Genomic DNA, 21,667 nt, shown 5'->3' with positions numbered 1-21,667 from the left:
TCGTCGGTTTTCGGTTCGAGTTTCATCGATAGTTCATCGTATTGAGCCTCTATTTTGGCGTTCAAGTTTCTTTGCATTCCAGGTATGTGTATCAGTCTAAAAAGGTGCTATAATTTTCCCCCTTATTGATGAATATATGGGCGTCTTATCTGATATTTGAGCTTTCTTCTTCTAGGTGTTGCATTGTTGTAATTGCTCCTTCTCATATCATTTTTGTAATTGCTCCCTCTCATGTTCCGACTGTTCTTTGGAGGATATTTAAGTTTGTTGTCACTTAATTGAAGCCCATGAATCACTTAATTGAAGCCCATGAATCAAAGTTTTATTTTAAATTAACTTTAGGTGCTTACTGTTTTGAACACATCATTTGATATGTATTGAATTGAAGTGATAAGAAATTCATTGTCCTCGCTTTCATTTAGCTTCGTATTATATGATTTTTCTATTTACTTAGTCACTTAGTTCATTGTATGGATCGTGTGTGTTTGTATAAACTTTGGTGTTGTTGGGTCAAGTTTTGCCAACGAAATGATGAAAGAAGTGAGTCTTTCTTTAATGGCTCAATAGGTTGGGAGCAGTATTCTTACATGAACATGAAAATCATGACTACTTTTGTGCTTATATATTCAATTTTGATAATTGTTCTGTTTTCAAACTAAGCTTTGTCATACTGGATTACTTATTTTCAGTACTTAATGGGTTAGTTGTATTTTCTTGGCAGGTCATTGAAGTAAATTTTGTGTTCAAATGTATTCTTGTTCTTAATGTGAATAGGTTTGTTTGTATAAGTGTGACCAACTCCAGTTTAGATAGAGCGATCTTTTCTTATCATGTTTTGAAGTTTATGCTAGAAATTTGGTGCCATATCTATTCTTAAATGCTTGGTCAATTCCATATAATTAGAAATGAAAATTAGTATGATTTCCCACAAGAACTCCCATAACCATGGACTTCCCAATAATCTCAAAGATTAGGAAAATAATCCAAAAACACGTAGTTGCTTTAGGCGCGTTATGTTAAATAATTTACCTTCCTAAACTCGGGTGCGCATTTATGTGACCCAAATCCAAAATCTCCACAATGTTAAAATATGTCGAAGAACACGGGTGCATTTATGTGATGCGGTTCGAGACATATTTTAACAGTGTTGCAATATTCTTAAAAATTAATTAAAAGCGGTTAAAAGTTAAGATTTGCATATAGGTTCATAGTTGTTTAAAAGCAGATAATTAAGCCGAATATAATAGTTGAGCGACCATGCTAGAACCACGGAACTCGGGAATGCCTAACACCTTCTCCCGGGTTAACAAAATTCCTTACCCGGATTTCTGGTTCGCGGACTGTAACACAGAGTCAATCTTTTCCTCGATTCGGGATTTGAACCGGTGACTTCGGACACCATAAAATTATCCCAAGTGGAGACTCTGAATTTCTTAATATAAATAATCCCATTTCGATTGTCCTTTAATTGGAAAAACTCCTATATATACCTTTCCGGGGGTGTAGGTAAAAAAGGAGGTGTGACACTCGGATGTCATCCCTAAAGAGAAGATGTCATTTCTGGGGAGATGGAACTTCAATCGTAAGTGAAGTCCCTTTCCAATCACCTATTTATATTCTTTTTCCGTGTTTCATAATGCCTTCACCTATTCTATGGTTGTTGCTTGGACGCCCTATGTGGTCCCCGACCTCGAGGACTAGGTTTGAAATTTAGCTGCAACCTCCTCGTATGATAAGCGTAGATGGCACGAACTATCGAGGGGTAAATGGGAGGCCAAATATCATGGTAAGTTCTACCCTCCGATTTTTTGATATTTTTCTCTAATTAGTGATGCCACCTCACTCATGCTTATTTGTGCAGGCATAGGAGATGTCTCTAAAATGAGGTCAGCCCCGCCCAGGGAAGAGACTGAGTCCCCAATTCCGGAATCGGGAAAAGACAACAAAAGAAAGAGGGCTTTGAAGCCTGAAGATCCCCAAAATAAAAAAAAACCTGCTCGAAGGCTACGGAAGAGATTTGTTCATGTGGACGCAGATTCGACCCACAACTCCCTAGATGACGAGGAAAATGTTGGTGAGAGTCGGCGTTGGTGCCTCAAACTAGGAAACCGATCGAGACGGCCAAGCCCTCCAAACTAGAAACCTCACCCTGTGGTAAAGGAATTCCAAAGAAAGACTCGGGAAAAGCCCTCGTGTCCCCGGAGATTGAGATCGTTCCTCCACCTTCAACAAGTATAAGGTCAAGTGCCGAAACCTTAGAAGCTAATCAAAACGCCCCGAGTGGGGAGCTCGGGGCCGTGATAACAGGTCATTCCCTTTCCTTAGCATCTTATTCCGAGGAGGAAATAAAAGATGCCAATGCTATGCATACGCTCGATCCAAGCAAGGTCCTCGAAGAATATCCCTTTCAAGATTGTTTTAATGGGGTCGATGAGGCCCCCGACCTTAATGATGCATGTACCCTCTTTGAAGAGGCTCAGCGTCTCTTCTCCCGGGTAAGCATTAATATTTGTTGTTGCAAAAATTCTTTGTTTTCTTCTCCTTCTATGTTAACTTACATCTCTTTGTTTTTCGCGTAGGCCATTACCAAGTTCAAGTCTGAGCTAAGGCAATGTGAGGCCGAGCTCAAGAAAGCTTCGAGTGAATAGAAGGCCCTAAGGCTCCTCTACAGCCAAAAAGAGGAGGAGTTCAAGGATCTTCGGGCTGATTTGGCCAAAGCTCGAAGAAACGAGGCTGAGCTAGACAAGTAGGTAACTGTTATTTTAACAGAGTATAGTCTTCTTGGACTTACTTTGGAGGCTATCACTTTGATGTCTCAGCTGCAGCAAACGTTGGAGATGATTGGGTAGCTCTGAGGCGAGGTCGATCAAGTTAAGAGTAACTGCCATCGATGGAAAGAGAACATGGACCGGTTCACTGCCGATAAAGAAGTTGTTACAGCCCAACTAGCCTCGGCTGAAACTCAACTCCAAGGTATTAAAGTGAAGAGTTTGGCTCAGGCCAAGAAAATTGAGGAGTTAGAGGCAGAGCTTGCCAAAACTGATGCCAAAGCTGCACAGGCCAAGGCTGAAGTTGAGAAGATGAAGGCTACAACTAATAAGACCATCGTCATATCCTTAAGTGATATCGAGGCTATTCAGGCGGAGTTGAGGAAGGCCTCCAACCGGGAAAAACGTAGTAATGATTTGGCCAAGTGCCAAGCCGGAGGGAGACTCTCGAAGAAATCCACGCCCGAGGATTTGATCTCACTGAAGAAATAGCCCAGGCGAAGGCGCTGGAAAATGATGCTAGGTTTCTAGTATCTTCTGATGATGAAGATGTTGTGAGTGGTTCCGAGGTCGGGGAAGGTGAAGATGGGGTCCCCGAGGAGGAGAAGGTTCCCGAAGATAGAGCTCCCGAGGATGCAGTTCCTGAGGATGTTGCTTCCCGAGATGTTGCTACCGAGGATGTAGCCCCGTAAAAGATTAGGTTTTTTATTTTTTGTTTCTTAGTTTTTGTGTAAGGGCCCCTCGCGGGTGTTGTAAATATGTTTCGTAAACATCTCTTATAGAGAACCTCTTTGCTTCATCTTCGACTTGTGTTGAATTCCATTTTGTCTTCATTTGTAAAAAATTTGATTGTATAACTCTAATGATCAGTCCGAAATTTGGTTTGGACTCGGAACATAATAAACATTTAGGTTTTTTATTGATCAATATAATACCTCTCGAGGTTTTTGTTAATCCTCGAGCTAAGCTTAAATTGATTTGATGCGAGCTCGGGATGTCGGGACTCTTGATCCCGAATTGAGTGAGAGCAAGGTCTCGAACCCTATATATTTTGGCCCTTAGGCTCTTTTTGTATTGGCCCTTAGGCTCGCCCTTAGGCCCTTTAAATTGGGCTAATTCGGCCTCTAAGACAGCTATAATATTTCCCTCTATTCGGCTTAAGGATTTAGTGAAAGTTTATTTATGCCTTAGCATGTGTTTTTGTACCCGTTGGGTTTTTCGAAGGTTCAGCGGATCGGAACCTTATTTGTAATTTGTTTGTGTGAACACAATCGAATACCTCTTGAGGTTTTTTCGAGGGTTGATGTTATCGAAGCCTTTAAATTATTCAAGGGCTGATTTTATCGAAGCCCTTTATCATTTGCTTTTGCCGAGGGTAGCCTGATTTAACTAGTTTTTTCAAAGTGTTTGAAGGCCTTTAATTTATGGCGGAAGTCGGACGTCTTCGAGCCGCATTATTTTAGTCGTAGCCTTTTTATATGACCGTAGTTTTTAATATGGTCATAGCCTTAGGGTATGTCTCTTAGACTTGTTTCCCGATAACCTTTCGAACTTGTACGAAAGGTTAGTCCCCGAATATGGTGGCCTTGGCCTTTATATCGAGTGGATGCCTCTTTGAGGTCTTATGAGTTCGAGTTTTTGATGACTCGGACGTGTTGATTATCGATGACAGTCCTCGTGTATTCGGGGTGTATTTACGTTCTAGCCTTTGGGTCGTTTCTCGTAGAACTACAAGTGTAAAGCTCGTATAATAGTATAATTTCTTTGAGACACAGAGTTGTTTTGATATAGAAAGAATGCTTCTTTGAATAATTGATACATGCGTACATGTTTTGCCGTCGGGGATCGATTATTCTATATGGACACTTTTCATCTGACTGTTTGACCTATTACAAGTTTCTCCTATCGAGGCCCTCTTTGGCGTGAAGTAGTTTCCTCAAAAATATGACCTCCGAGGTTGATGCCCCCCAGTATTCGAGGTTGATTGAAAAGAAGCCTTGGATATTGTAGAGTTTTCCTTGGGTAGCACATAATTGTTGTCTCGTTAAAAACATCGCTGGTAAAGCCCATTTGGGGACAAAATCAGATCTAAGGGAAAAAGAGTGCAACGCATGCTTTAAAACATAAGGTCTTCGTGCAAAAAGGTGTCTTCGATAGCTTCGATCGAACACCTGCAATGGGTTAGTTTCAAATTCAAATGGACAAAAAGAGAAAGTCATACCTTAGTAATAGTATCGTTTGAGTAGTGATACGATCCAATTGTTTGGCAGTTGTTCACCTTCCATTGTGCTAAGTTTGTAAGATCCTTTTCTGAATGCTCTGAGGACTCGGTATGGTCCTTCCCAATTCGGGCCCAATTTCCCTTCATTCGGCTCTCGAGTGTTGAGGGTGAACTTTTTGTAGAACTAAGTCCCTGATTCCGAAGTGTCGAAGGTTGGTCCTTCTATTATAGTATCTCTAGATTCTTTGCTTCTGCGCGGTCATCCGAATGAGTGTTGCCTCTCATTTTTCATCTAACAGCTCGAGGCTAGTATTCATAGCCTCTTGATTTGACTCATGCAATGCATGTCGAAACCTAGCGCTGGGTTCTTCGACCTCGACAGGGATAAGGGCCTCGGAGCCATATACTAAAGAGAAAGGAGTAGCCCCCGTGCTAGACTTTGATGTTGTTCGATATGCCCAAAGGACCTCGGGTAGAACTTCTCTCCACTTTCCATTTGCATCGTACAGCCTCTTCTTTAAGTTTTGAATGATGGTTTTGTTTGTTGACTGGGACTACCTGTTCCCGGTCGGATGATATTGCGTTGATAGAATCCTCTTTATTTTGTGCGCTTCAAGGAACTCTGTTACCTTGGTGCTGATAAATTGTTTGCCATTGTCACATATGATTTCAGCAGGTATCCCGAATCGACACACAATATGGTCCCAAATGAAGTCAATAAATTCTTTTTCTCTGACCTTCTCGAAGGCCTGTGCTTTTACCCATTTAGAAAAATAGTCGGTCATAAACAAAATGAATTTGGCTTTACCAGGGGCCGTTGGTAGAGGGACGACTATGTCCATTTCCCATTTCATGAAAGGCCATGGGATAGGACCGAGTGGAGTTGTTCTCCGGGCTGATGGATCATTGGTGCAAACTATTGACACTTATCGCATTTTTGACAAATTCCTTAGTATCTATTTCCATTTTGTCCTAGTAATACCCTACTCTTATAATTTTGTGAATCAAAGACTCGGCGCCAGAGTGATTTTCACAAGTACCTTCATGGACTTCTCGAAGAACATAATCATTGTCTCCTTGCCCTAGACATACCTCCAATGGCCCATCGAACGTTCTCCTGTACAATGTTCCATCTTCATCTAATGCAAACCTAGCAGCCTTGGTTCGTAGGGCCCTCGTTTCTTTGTGGTCCGATGGGAGTTTTCTATTTTTCAAATAGTCAATATACTTATTCCTCCAGTCCCAAGTCAAACTTGTTGAATTTATCTCGGCATGACCCTCTTCAACCACAGACCTTGATAACTAGACGACAGTCCCCGAGACAATATCATCCTCTTTAACCGAGGATCCTAGATTTGCGAGCTCACTGGCCTCACTATTTTGTTCTCGAGGCACGTGATCCAGGGTTCGTTCCTTAAAGCGGTGCAATGTCACATGTAGTTTGTCTAAGTACTTCTGCATTCTATCCTCTCGAACCTCGAAACTCTTGTTTACTTGGTTCACCACCAATAGAGAGTCGCATTTGGCCTCGATAACCTCTACCCCCAATCTCTTATCTAGCTCGAGACCTGCAATCATGGTCTCGTACAAGGCCTCATTGTTAGTCAATCTTGAAGTTTTGATAGATTGTCTAATAATACTACGTGTTGATGGCTTCAAAATAATGCCGAGCCCGGACCCTTTCACATTCAAGGAACCATCCGTGAAAAAGGTCTATACCCCCGGCGATGTACCCGATCCCAACAGAAGTTCTTTTTTTACTTCGGGTACGAGGGTCGGCATAAAATTGGCCACGAAATCAGCCAAGATTTGGGACTTGATAGCCGTTCGGGGTTGATATTCGATATCGTATCCACCAAGTTTGACTACCCACTTGGCCAATCAACCCGACAATTCGGGCTTATGCAAGACATTTTGGAGAGGATAAATGGTTAGTACACATATGGTATGACATTTAAAATATGGCTTCAACTTTCTAGATGCTTTTATTAGTGCTAATTTTTTTAAGTGAGGGTATCTAGTTTCAGCATCTCCCAGAGTTCGACTTACATAATAAATAGGGAACTGTGTACCTTGCTCTTCATGAACCAGTACTCCACTTACCGCTATCTCGGATACTGCCAAATATAATTAAACCTTTTCATCTACCTTCGGGGTGTGGAGCAAAGGCGGGCTTGACAAGTATCGCTTCAATTCCTCTAAGACTTGTTGGCATTCCGGGGTCCATGTGAAGTCTTTTTTTCTTTTTGAGCAAGGAAAAGAACCTATGACTTCAATTTGATGACCTCGAGATAAATCGACCCAAGGCGGCTATTCGTCCTGTTAATCTTGGCACGACCTTCACGCTATCCACGATAGTGATATCCTCTATGGATTTGATCTTGTCAGGGTTGATTTCGATACCCTGATTCGATACCATGAAGCCGACAAACTTACTCGAGCTGACCACGAACGCACATTTTTCCGGGTTGAGCTTCATGTTGTACTTCCTCAAGATTGTGAATGTTTTCTGCAAATAAGTTAAATGGTCCCCTACACTCAGGGACTTAACCAACATATCATCAATGTAAACTTCCATCGTTTTACCTATTTGTTCTTCGAACATCTTGTTAACTAAGCGTTGGTATGTAGCTCCAGCATATTTTAGCCCGAAGGGCATTACATTGTAACAATAATTTCCAAACTTAGTGATAAACGAGGTCTTTTCCTGATCCTCTAGGTTCATCTGAATTTGATTGTATCCGGAGTAGGCGTTGAGAAAAGTTAGAATCTCGTGCCCAGCCATGGCGTCAATCATACACTCGATGTTAGGCAGTGGAAAAGAATCTTTAGGGCATGCTTTGTTTAAATCCTTGTAATCTCCACACATCCTAATTTGTTTCCCTTTTTAGGAACTACGACCACGTTGACTAACCACTCGGGGTATTTTACCTCCCGAATGGACCCTATCTTAAGAAGTTTAGTTACCTCGTCCTTTATGAATGCATGATTCACCTCGGACTGGGTCCTTCTCTTTTGCTTCACCAGTTTGAACCTGGGGTCGGTGCTTCGCTGGTGTGTTGTTATTTCTGGTGCGATCCTTGTCATATCTAAATGAGACCAAGCAAAACAATCCATATTATCGATAAGAAATTGAATGATTTTTTTCCTGAGTTCGGGGGTTAACCCTGTTCCCAGGTATACCTTTTTCCCGAGCATGTGCTCGATCAGTATGACCTATTCCAATTCCTCGATTGTGGATTTGGTTGGGTTCGCCTCTTCAGGAACAATGAAGGTCCGAGGAGTAAGGAATTCCTCTTCCTCGATCACCTTCTCCTTTAGCTCGATTGGGACTGGGATCAGTGATTGCTCTTTGACCGTCTGCTTACCTTTGTTGTTCGACTTTTTCGAGGTCAAAGGATCTGGTATCGGTGCTACCTCATCAATATCAAATATTTCCTTTACAGCGTGTTGTTCTCCATGAATCATTTTCGCACCATCCTCGGTTGGGAATTTCATCATCTGGTGAAGGGTCGAAGGTACTGCCCTCATGTTGTGGATCCACGGCCTCTCGAGAAGTGCATTATGCCTCATGTCGCCTTCGATGACATGGAATTTCGTATCTTGAATGGTTTCGGCCATATTCACTAGTAGGATGATCTCCCATTTCGTTGTTTCACTTGCCATGTTGAAACCATTTAGGACTCGGGATGTTGGTACAACTTGGTCTTGCAGGCCGAGCTGCTCTACGACCCTCGATCTGATTATGTTTGCTGAGCTACCTGATCCACTTGAACACGTTTAACTTGAATTTTATTTAAAAGAATAGAGATTACCAAGGCGTCATTGTATGGCTGAGATATGCCTTCTTCTTCCTCATCATGGAATGATAGGGCGTCCTCTGGCACATAGCTCAGAGTCAATTTTTCTCTGGTGATCGACACCTTGGTGCGTTTAATACAGGTCTTTATGGGACATCGACACCGCCTACGATCATGTGGATTACATGTTGTGGTTCTTCCTGCTCATTTTTTCTTGTATCTCTCTCCCTGAAGTGGTTTTTAGCTCGATCGCTGAGAAATTCTCGAAGATGACTCTCGTTGAACAACCGAGCTACCTCCTCTCTTAGATGGCTGAAGTCTTCGGTTCTATGGCCATGTGTGTCGTGATACTTACACATCATGTTCGGATTCCTTTGAGAGGGATCGGTTTGTATAGGTCTGGGCCACTTGGTATCTTTGATCTTTCCTATAGCTGACATAATCCATGATGCATCTACACTGAAATTGTACTCTGACAATCGAGGTGACTCTACAGGGTCGGTATGTTTATCGAACCTATTCTTACTCATAATCCCTGAGAGCTATGACCTCAATCGTTTCTCCAATCATTCCGAAGAGCATTACAACCTGAGACATTGTTTCTCCGATCGACATAGATACGGTTCGTTGTTGGATCTTGATTCCTTGTCTATATCCCTTGAGGGCTTAGCTATCAACCTGTTAGGATGAACTAAGCCCGAGGGGGCTCCCAACTGGTCGTCCTTAAACCTAATCTTCAATTGGTAACAGTTATGTATGTCCGACCACGTCACGGTTGGGTACTCGATCAGATTCTACTTTAATTATCGAGACGCAATTGAACTCCTTTCATTCAAACTCTGCATAAAAGCTTGTACTGCCCAGTCATCTGAGACCAGTAGTAGTTCCATTTGCTCCATCTGAAACCTAGACACGAACTCTCTCAACATCTCATTGTTCCTCTGTTTTATCTTGAAAATGTCTGATTTCCTTGTCGCCACCTTTATGGACCTGGCGTGTGCTTTCACGAAGGCGTCCGCTAACATAGCAAACGAATCGATTGAGTTCGGGGGAAAGTTGTGGTACCAAATCATGGCTCCTTTGGACAATGTTTCCCCAAACGTTTTCAACAATATTGATTTGATCTCATCGTCATTCAAATCATTTCCTTTGATCCCTCAAGTGTATGAAGTAATATGCTCGTTAGGGTCGGTTGTCCCATTATATTTTCGTATATCAGGCATACGAAACTTCTTGGGGATGGGCATCGGAGCCGCACTCAGAGGGACCAGCTTTTGTATGAACTTTTTGGCATCCAAACCTTTCAAGACCGGGGGTGCCCCTGGTATTTGATCAATACGGGAGTTATAAGTCTCTGCCTTTTTGACATTATCCTCAATCTTATTTTCTCTGGACTCGATCCTCTTGGTGAGTTCCTCGAGCATCCTTATAATGGTGGGGTCAGTTCCCGAGCCATTTTTGTTTGATCTTTCTGGCACCGGTTCAGTACGTCGAATATTCTCTGGTTCGACTACTTGGGGTTTTATTCTGACTTTGAAGTTGAGCAATGGCAATTTGTTAAGCTTGTAGCATCTCGAATATCACTTGGAGGATGATTCTTCCATATCTTGCACCTGGTATTCTTTGGCTACCAGATCTGACTTCCCTGCGCACACTTGCTCCGGGGTCTGCGCCTAGATCAGCATTCAAAGCAATGTATGAACTAACATCCATTGGTTCCCCATTTGGCACTTCCCCAGAGTTTATTGATGGTATATCAACCCTTGGAGCAACTATGTTGTCACTTTCTCCGTGGAACCCAAGATCTTCGTTGTCATGAACAAGTGCGTTTTGTGAGCTAGACATGTTTTATCCTTAAATGAAAGAATCTTTGACAAGAACAAGTGTGAAAACAACGTGTGTTATGAGAAACAGTAATGAAATAATCACTATTATCTTTAGCCCCACGGTGGGCGCCAAACTGTTTACCTCGAAAATACTAGTAACAATTAAACTTGATTTGTGATTTTAAAGATACGTGATTTAGTTCAATACCAATTAATATTCAAAAAATGAAGTACATACCAGTAAATAGGTTAGTCTTGAACAATAAAGCAAGAACAATAAAACTAAAGGACAATTTTGATGAACAATGAGCAAAAAGGTAAAATAGTATATTCTTTGCAAATGATTAGATGACGTTTACAAATGATTGGGGTCCCCTTTATATAGAAGGGGAGCCCTAAATAAGGTGAATTTCTATTTACAGTAAAAAATCTTATTGGGACAGTTGTATAACCGCCTAGTATGGATTTGTACTAATTCGTACAAATCTATTCTGGAATTTACGCCATGATCGTGGGGACGTGGCGAGAATCTTGTCCTTTTGTAACAAACTCACAATGGCTCTATCTCGGACTCGGTCATATTTGGCTCTGATATTCCTCGAACACTTAGGTCTTCAAGCCTCTTATTCTGCCTTCGAGCTTGGACTTGGTCTTTATCGAACTTCTACCCTTGGTACGACATCTCGAGCCTACTAAATCGGGGGCACCTGATTTCTCCGCATACATGGTTACAAGGTAACAAGTAATTAAACTCAAAATCCTAATTCTCAAACCTGTTATACTACTCCTATTGAACTAAACTATTTCCAGCATATTCACTGGTAAGACACAAAGTATTCTAGCGATTATAAGCAGAAAACTACAATGTATTGAATATGTTTCCTTTCGTATGATTTAAATTTATATTTTCGAATGTTTAATCTTCTATAGACTTTATTCTTAAGTCCCTACTTGCTTAATATCTTTCCGTTTGTGTGATTTATATCTTCTTTGTCTTTGCTTAGTTTCATTTACGCTTGACAGATTTATACTCTAGTCATCTTTCATGTTTTCTTATTCACCACCTTTTAAATAGTAAAAATATCTAGAGAATTTTGCTAAATACGTATGTTATTGCATTCTGCTTCTACTAGTGACTTTTAAATGACCTTTATAAAAATAACGAAAATTTACCAAACTGTACCGATACCGAAGAAAAACCAACATGATTGGTACGATTTCTAAAAGTCTAAATTTGGTTATATATAATAGAATAACCGAAAAATTAATATGGTACAAATTTTATAAAATAACTGGTCGAACTGAATCATTGACACCCCTAAAAAAGTTGAGGCACATGCACCGAGCACAAAATAGAAAGTAAAAAAACTAATTCAGTTTAAAGAAGAATTATTTGTTCGGAGAAGGGTAAAAAATACCCATTTACTAAGTGAAAGGGATCATTTATACCCTCCGTTATACTATCAGTCCATTACAACTCTTAACGTTATAGAATTAGCACAAAAATACCCTTTTGCCGTCAGGGTCCTCCACTATAACCAATATCATTCCACATGGCCTGATATGTTGCTGAGGTAAATGCCATTTGGCATGCCATCTCACCGTTCCAATCTCATTGCACCCTTTCCCCTCTTTTTCCTACAACACCACCTCCCCTTTACCTAACCACCGCCAAAAATAGACTGACAAGTCAATCAAAGACAACGGCCGAGTAGAACCAAGTTTTAGGAAATGCAACGCAAGGAAATAAGTGCTAGGGTGAAGTAAATATTGTTGCCGTTCAAGCAACTGGACAAGTAAATAAAAGCTTCGATTTATATAATTGCCCAATGTATAATGAATGATGAACAAATATGAAAGATTTCATCTTTGAACTAACCCATTAAAGACAAATAGAGTACATGTGATGTGACTCCTTTCTTTTCTTTTGGATGAGCACTGAGTTTTTTTCTGGATGAGAATTTTGGATGGGGTTTTATTCTGAATGAGAATTTTGTTTGAATTGGACCAACGTCAGCCCAACAATTGATTTCCGATCTCCGAAATACTCTCCAGTATTATATAGCACAGTGTATGCATTTTCCTGACACGCATTTTGATCTTATTCAATTCAATTAAAGATCAATTATTTTGTATTTTTGAGAATTTAACATAAATTTACAAGAAAATTATAGAAAACCCACACAGTACTTTACATGTATAGCTATTATTGAAAAAACAAATATAATGAATCTCATAAAATTAAGTATATCGATACAGAGGATGTTGGGTTGTGGAAATGGACCAGAAAGTTGTTTAAAATTTTGAGTCTTGATGATTTTGTAAAATAAATAGATTTATGGCGAACGTAAGGGAACTATATAATAATGTTCAGAACAAGGATATTCAGGAGGTGGTGTTGGAGAAAAAAAAATTGAGGGGGAGTAAAATAGAGTTGCGTGGTGAGGTGCCACATGGCATTCACCTCAGCAAAATGTTAGGCCATGTAGGATGATATTGGCCATGGTGGAGGACCCTAACGGCATAGGGGTATTTTTGTACCTATTCTATAACGGCAAGGGTTGTGATGGACTGATAGTATAATGGAGGGTATAAATAATCCTTTTCACATAGTAAAGGGGTATTTTTGACCATTTTCCGTTATTTGTATACCTCCTCGGTATCTCCTTATGCAAAAAAGCTTTAAAGATGGTGGACGCTAATCAAAGATTTTAGGACAAATTTGCGTCATCATTAAAGATTCTTAGTCACATAGTTCGAACTCTTTTTTGAAAAAAAAAATGTATATTATGATTAACAAGAAGTCACTCGATGTTCTACAAATTAACAAGATATAAAGTGTGTAAATAACTGGCTATGATCATAAATTGGAAAAATAATTTTAGTATTTTATGATTTTGTGAGCATACATTTCAAACACTTCATCAAATTGTCTTCGTGAGACAAGAAATGTAAACCTTTGGAAAGCTAAATCAAAACAGACCCAGAGAGTAATCCACAAGCCAGACCATCCAAAGTAAGACATAAAGTGGTGTTGGAGCTACCAATACACAACTGCAGATTCTGCTCACAAAGTTACAAAATCGCCAAGAAAGAACAACTAAAACCTGAAGTCCTTACATTCCCATTTCGCGAAATACATCTGGAGACACTTAAAGGTGACATCATTTTTTATTTAGACATCTAAAGTAAAGTTTTGAGCACTTATACTATACTAAACTTGTTCCAATTAGGTATTTTTTTTAACAATTAGCCAAACTTACAAAGTGTGTGCAATGCACGCACAACTGACATGGCGAATGACAAAAAAAAAGGACATATCATTTTGAGTTTTAAAAAAAAAAAAGAACCTATTTAAAATCTATTTAGTAAACAAAATAAAATAACATTCTCAAAAAGAAAGAAAAAAACTTTAATTTACACCCAATCCGAAAATGACACATTATTAACAAAAGAAAAGACGAAAAAAGGACACATTGTGTTCTTGAAATCATTGTTCTTGGTGTTCTTCACTATCTTCATGTCTCTTCTTGTTCCAACCACGATTTTAATCCAAAATTTCAAGAGAAACTCCTTCAAATTTGTTATAACTTCAACTAAAGATTTCCTACCAAGACTCGAAGACAACCTCAATATTAATTTCTCAATTTTTCATCAAATCAAGTAACCCATTTTAAGCCTTCAAACTTTCTTAAATATCCAATAAGAACACCCTTTTACCTTACCTTGTCAAAATCCAATAAGAGCACCATTAACATGAAGGCTACACACAAGGAAAACTTGTGAGCTTGGAAAACAAACAATCCGTCAAATGAATGACTTACAAGGAAAACTAGAACAAAAGGTCAAATAAAAGTTAGGGCTACAGGATTTCCAAATCCAAGCTGATTTGAACAAAGCTATAGATATACGCAGCAAAGAAATGCAGAGCATTCCACAAGAAAAAAATATGTGGATATGAGAAAAACAACCATAGGATACTAAGAGTCGCAGAATTTATAGCCTTACATGCAGCTTATGTATCCAACCAACCATCATAATAATATTGAAGAAGGCAAGCTGAACAAACATGATCAGATTGAACTTAATCATATAAAATTGAACGAGAATGAGAAACTTGCACAGCTACTTCAACATTCTATAATGATAAAAAAGATAAAACCCACCAAGAACAACAAAACAGAGCATCAAGTAACTGAACAATAATCATTCTCAGTAAGAATAGCTCGAGCTGCAAAGAATAGAGGCAGCTTAATACCTGGTTGAACTGTAAAACAGTCCTATCAAATACTAGAAACTAAAAAGGATGATACAAGCAAGAATTGTTACTACAATTACCAACAGGATTTTATTTGCTTTGAAGAGAAGATATGCATTTGCAGAACAGTCATTGACAGCATTTTTTATCACATTATCAACAAATTCCATATGTTTTTTAACAATCAAAGCATAGTTCTGCTATTGCCATCGCAAATTACTCTTAAAATACCTTCTTTTCAAAATGAGGACACCCAATAAATACCAATAAGCAAAAAGGAACTGCAATATAAACAAGATTAAACAGAGCAAGTGCAAAACAAATTAGGAAATGGTCTGTTTTACTTGATTGTATAACGAGGAATTACAATATCCAGACCTTAGCAACAGAAATTAAAGTACCCTAGCTTAAACCGACCACTAACACAAACAGAAAGCACAAACATGAAATCTACAATCACTAACAACAAAACACTATAAACCCTAACCCCCAATATTTAACCTCCAAATCCGTACAAGGTCCTTCCCTGCCTCTTGAGAGCGTACACAACATCCATAGCAGTAACAGTCTTTCTCCTAGCGTGCTCAGTGTAGGTAACAGCATCACGAATCACATTCTCCAAAAAGATCTTAAGCACTCCACGTGTCTCCTCATAAATCAACCCAGAAATACGCTTGACACCACCCCTACGAGCAAGCCTACGAATAGCTGGCTTTGTAATTCCCTGAATGTTATCTCTCAGCACCTTCCTGTGCCTCTTTGCTCCTCCTTTGCCCAATCCCTTGCCTCCCTTTCCACGTCCAGACATTTTTCAGAAGCTTCAGAGAGAGGAAATTGAAATTTAATTTCTAGGGTTTTGAATTTAAAAGAGAGAAGTGAACTTTGATTGTTTTGATGAGATGAAATGACTGAGTTTGTTGTTATTTATAGCTGCTGGTTTTGGGGATCGGATTTTTGAAGTTGTGGAAAAGGTTAAATCGTGACCGTAAGTTTTTTGGGGCTTTGAAAAGAAAATCGACGGTTAAGACTATCGATCCGAGTGAAAGGATCAACGGCAAGAAGTGCTTTTTTGTGTGTTGACACGGATTGTGCTTTTTGGCTGAGATAGACATTGTACTTTTGGCGGGGTTACGGAAAATTGTATTTTGGAGTATGAAAACGAAATGTGATTTGAACGTCGAAAATTTAAAGAGCATGATTAAACTTTAGGCGGTCAAAACTTGGATTAGTTTATAAATATCGAGGTTTTTTATTGTTTATTTAATCTAATAAGTAAAATTTACCTTACTATATTAAGCTAAAAAATGACCTGATTATATACTACTTATGTTTCTACCATGTTGAGAAAATTAGATTATCTCCTTTTTCTTGTAGAAGGTGGATTTATCGTAGATCAACTCTTATAATTGACCTTTTTATTAATTTCATTTGGCTCTATAGCGGAATTACCTATTTTAATTTACGTAGTTATCTTGGTTTACCTTACAGTGCAAAATAGCAATTAGTGTTTTTTGAAAAATGGGAGCGGGAGCCTGGGCTCTTTACCCGTGAAAAATGGAAGAAATTCAAAAATAGTCAGATTTACAAATGGTCATTCAAAAATAGCCACAATTTTAAAAATAATCGAAATTTAGCCACTTTTCATATAAAGATAAATCTGAACGAAAACATTGTTCAAAATCCGGAAAAATACTCCAGCATAATATACAGGAGTTCAGTATATACTGAAACTCCAGCCTTATATGCTGGAGTTCTAGTATAATATACCGGTCCAGCATAATATATTGGAGTTTGGAGCACCGGTGCTCCAGTCTCTAGTATATTATACTAGAGCCAGCATAATATGCTGGAAGTTCATACACAGGTGCACGGAACTCCAGTATATTATGCTGGACCGATCTCTATTGCATCAAAATAGTAGTTATTTTTCAATGATTTGACAAATATTGATTATTTTAACGTGAAAAGTGGGCATAAGGTCCACGAATCGTTAACTTTTTGTACTTTATATATTTAAAAAATTGGTATAAAAAATAATATAGAAAATACATTAAAATTATAAAACTAGAAAGTTAAATAAAGTGTTCAATGCATGGAATTAAGGATGTTTCTAATACCAACACTAGTTCCCTTCCCGGTGAGGAAGTAGCCTGGGAAATTAGGGTCTGTATGATTTATTTTTTTGATAATTAATCACTTTTATATTAATCATCGATAAAACTGTACAAAATCATAGCATCACTTACACAGCTAGCTATCTCATTACAGCTCTATCATCTATGTCATAGGATCCTCTATACACTCAAACAAAAACATTATTATGTACTAAACTCTGATGTTGCATATGTATGCTACCTCACGAGCAATAGTAATCCAGTCTCGTGTCCTTTTCAAATATCCTATGATTTTTCTCATTCCAAATTGCATGTGCTATTTCTGCATATACCAATCAAAATATCTTTGCTCTTTTGGTCTTGCCTTTAGCATGTAGCAAACTCCATTCAAGATGCTGCTCCCAGTTCTGTGTACTTTTATAATCATGTTGCATCAATTGCATAATCTTCATCCACGGGTTCTTGGTATACTCACAAATGATCACAAAGAGATGATCTTTATTCCTCATGGTTGTGGCATAAAGTGTATTGGGTATCCACTGCCATTCCCCAGTTTGTCAATCTATCTGTGGTGGGAAGTCTTTCATGTAGTAACATTCACATGGTAAACTGCGCTTTAGGTCTCGCAAAGTTTTGAAACATTAAGCATTTCCATGACACTCGAGGCCTTTGTCCCAGTAACTGTAGATAAATGTGTCTAGTCATACTAGAACCCTGCTTGTGCCTCTGTACCAGATTCCAATATGTTCTAGCATTGAAAATTTGTCTGATCATCCAGCAAACTTGTTTAGGAGCTGGCATTTGCAAGAATTGTTGTCCTCTGATATAATAGGTGTGAATCCACTTGATCCACACCCTATCCTGCTAGCTTCCATGTCCCAACACGTTTTAATTATAGCATCTCTATTCCATAAATGAATGTTTACCAGATTTAGTCCTCCACAAGACTTAGGATAGCACATCTTTTCCCAGGATATCAGTGCCTTCTTAGTGATTGTATTGGTGGCAGACCATATATAGCTCCGACAATATGCATCAATAGTTTTCAACACCTTGACAGGTAATGGTAATAGCTGGGCCCAGTATGTTTGGATTCCAAATATCATACTTTGCACTAACTGTATTCTTCTTGCATAGGATAGTTTCTTAGTTATCCATGAATATATCCTTGCCACTATCTTTTGTATGAGTGGTTGTCACTGAATCATTGATATTTTTTTTGTTGATAGTGTTATGCCTAAGTATTTGAAAGGCATCTCCCATTGTCCATATCCCAGATGGTGCAATATTTTGTTCCTTTCAACACTTGATACCCTCCAAAGTACACTGAACTCTTTCCTATATTGGCTTGTAGCCTTGATGCTTGAGCAAACTGATTAAAGCATCTATGCATGGCAGTCACTAATGCTAGATCACCTCTTGCAAATAACAATATATCATCAGCAAAGCTTAAGTGTGTGATACCCATCCTAACACATTTTGGATGATATTGAAGCCTCCCCCCCCCAGGCCATTGAGGCTTCTGCTTAGATATTCCATTACAATAGCAAATAGAAAGGAGGATATAGGATCCCCTTGTCTAAGTCCTTTCTTTGCATCAAAAGGGGCAGTGGTCTCTCTATTGATCAAGATTGTGTAGTTGACTGTTTTGATACACTCCATAATCCAGCCAATAAATTGTGTAGGGAATCCCAGCTTATTCAGTACCTGTTCTAAAAAGATTCACTCCACTGAGTTATAGGCCTTTTGTAGGTCAATCTTAATCATACATCTATGATAGATGTGCTTCCTTGTATAAGATTTAACCAATCCATATGCAATTCTTCTCCCAGGGATAAATCCTACTTGATTTTCACTAATGATGAATGCAATAACCTTGTGAGTCTTGATGCTAATACCTTAGAGATGATCTTATTGAGTAAGGTACAACAAGCAATAGGTCTGAAATCCTTTACATTGTCTGGTTTGTCAACTTTTGATATTAGCATAAGGGTAGTGCCATCTATTACCTTATACAATCTACCAGCGGTGAAGAATTCCTTAACAGCTGCACAAACCTCATCATTGATAATTTGGCATACTTTCTTGAAAAAATATGCATTGAAACCATCCACCCATGGTGACTTGTCATCCCTAATACTCTGCAATCCTTCAAATATCTCTTACTCAGTGATTTCTGCACATAGCTGCATTCTTTGTTGTTGAGATAGTGTAGAACCTTGCTTCATGATCCCCTTGTTGATGGCAGGTAAATTTTGGGCAGCAGATCCCATCAGTGATTTATAGAACTCCATGATTCCATACTTGATCATTTCAGCATCATTCAAATTTTTTCCATCTAGTGATGTGAGTTCCTTAACTTGTTTCCTCTGATTCCTTTCCTTTAAGATAGCAGAAAAATACTTGGTATTGGAATCTCCAAGTTTAATCCATTTTGCTCTTGACTTTTGCTTTAGCACACTTTCCTCTATAAGAGACTATTTCTCCAGCTGATGAAGAACATTTTTCTCCTGATCCAGTAGGCAGTCACTGTACTGTCTGTATGATTTTACGGGGACAAAAGATGTTCCTTCATCCTTGAAAATATGAGGCATGCTCGTTCCCTACCATACTATTCTGTCAGACTATTCTATTCATTCATTCTACTTGTTTCCTATTATGTGATTATACTAGACTATTCTATTCATTCATTTCTCGTAGTGTATCCTGGTTTTTGAGTCGTAATTTAAACTATGTTAGTACAAGACTCGCGGGGTTGAGAGAATGGGCTCGTCGATCTCTTTCTTAAAGATTGTGATAAGTCAATATCGATAGAGATTTATCGAGATAGACAATTCCTATATCTCTTGGTGTCCTATAAATTTAGCTTGGAAAAAAATAAGGTAACCACCTCTCCAAACTATTCTAAGCCACTCCGAATGAGTGAGTCAGTCAATCATATTCAAAAGCTAGGCATGCTTGACTTCCACTAACAGACATAGAGCCCTTAGAAAAGAGAAGCTCGCAGGATTGAGCCAGATCTTCTATTTTTTTTTTTTACAATTATAGGTCAGTGTCTCGTCTGTTATACCCTAGTTTAATACGGGTCAAACTAGAGTATAACATATTGGTAATTCTAAGGTTTAATTAATTAAAAGAGTCGCCACCTAATTATTTCAATAGTAAATTAGGACACCAATTTTAGCTAAATAGTACTTAAAGTTAACTCTATTTTATGATCTACTTAACTTAAGAGTATGGGTAAGGGTTCTAATTAATCCTATAGGGAAGGTCATTAAAGCACCCTACATGATCCGTTAATTACGGTTGACCAACCAAACTTAGGTAATTAAGGCTAAAATAAATCAAGTATTTCTAGTCAAAAGATTGTTTTACAAATAAGTATTGGTTAGTTCATAACACTATTACATAAGTTCCATAAAATACTTATTAATTGAAGGAACTATCCATAAACTACTTATTAATTGAAGTGGAATTCGTGGGACTTAATACTTATAAAATGCTTTATGCATTCAAGGTTGATTCAGGATGACTGACCTCTTATCCATTTGAATTTGACACTTCAAAGGAAAACGTTAAAGTCCAATTATTTTATATATGGAAGTGACAAATGATTTTCGAAAATCTTGGAAGTTATTCTAGTTTACCATAAAAATATTTCGTGTTACTTTAAAGAAATATTCAGCTGATCTTGAAACTGTAAGAAATATAGTTTAAAGTACCCCAAATTGTAACGCGGCGAAAATGGATTTAGCGTTTTTTAACTCTTAAAACTATTTAAAGTGGATAAAATCAAAAACAATTTGAATTCTTGAAATAACAAAGAAAACTGTATAAAATAGTTTTCGTTTTTTAATTAGTAGTGTCGACAGCGGTCTTTTAAGCCTGCAAAAGATTATAAATTTACCACTAGATATTAGACTCGGAAAAAAAAATCCACTTAGCATATAAAGTAACTGTTATGGGTTCTGATTTTAAAGCCTTAATCTAGGTACTACATTCTATTATGATACATTAAAAATCATTATTAGATAGAGATAGATGACCCAAGGAAACTCATTTAACAAATAGCATGCTCAGGTTCACTATACAACTGGACATAAATTTGTTAGTTGCAATAGGGAATAGAACAAGAGTGAATGAAAACAGAGTGAAATGGTTCAGAGCCATCTTCAGGCCTCGCAAAAGATTTTATCCTCTGTATTACACGGTAAAAGCTGGAAAAGGGATTCGGGAATGTGCAGTCTCCATGCAGTGTTACATCGGTGAGTCTCAAAGTAAGACTCTTCAGCTCGTGTGTTCATGCAAAAAATAGAGAAGGAAATAGATGAGAAGCAGGTATGTACGAAACTAACAAAGATAACTACTTAACTAAAGTAAACAGAGGAGATCAATTTCATACTACAAAAAGATTTTAGCTAGCCAAATAAGTAGTATCTGTTGAGTTTTTGTTTAAGATGAAATAGTCTTAAAATTAGAGTGAATGGGAAATGGGATTTGGATTCGGATTTGGTCAAATGATCGATCGATTGATTAATTTTTTGGACCAAATTTATTTGTTAATAGTGAATATTAACGTGATATAATCCGTGTTTGTAACAGATGTTTTCCAATCCGTGTATTGTGTTGCAACACTAAGCAACAATGCAGCCTAGTGCACCTCCCACAATGGTGCAAGTG

The 21,667-nt window shown here is 38.3% G+C and overlaps 1 protein-coding gene across 1 annotated transcript; it reads right to left on the bottom strand.

Moving 5' to 3' along the window:
• Positions 1-15,196: 15,196 nt before the first annotated feature.
• LOC107798555 (histone H4) lies at positions 15,197-15,785 on the bottom strand. Its single transcript, XM_016621568.2, has one exon. The coding sequence runs from the start codon at positions 15,679-15,681 to the stop codon at positions 15,370-15,372; it is 312 nt and encodes a 103-aa protein (XP_016477054.1). The 5' UTR covers positions 15,682-15,785; the 3' UTR covers positions 15,197-15,369.
• Positions 15,786-21,667: the final 5,882 nt, after the last annotated feature.

The sequence above is a fragment of the Nicotiana tabacum genome, chromosome 18, assembly GCF_000715075.1.
Source record: "Nicotiana tabacum cultivar K326 chromosome 18, ASM71507v2, whole genome shotgun sequence".
NCBI classification, from domain to species: domain Eukaryota; kingdom Viridiplantae; phylum Streptophyta; class Magnoliopsida; order Solanales; family Solanaceae; genus Nicotiana; species Nicotiana tabacum.
The sequence above is the reverse complement of the archived record's forward strand: the minus strand, read 5'-3'. Positions and strand labels throughout refer to the sequence as shown.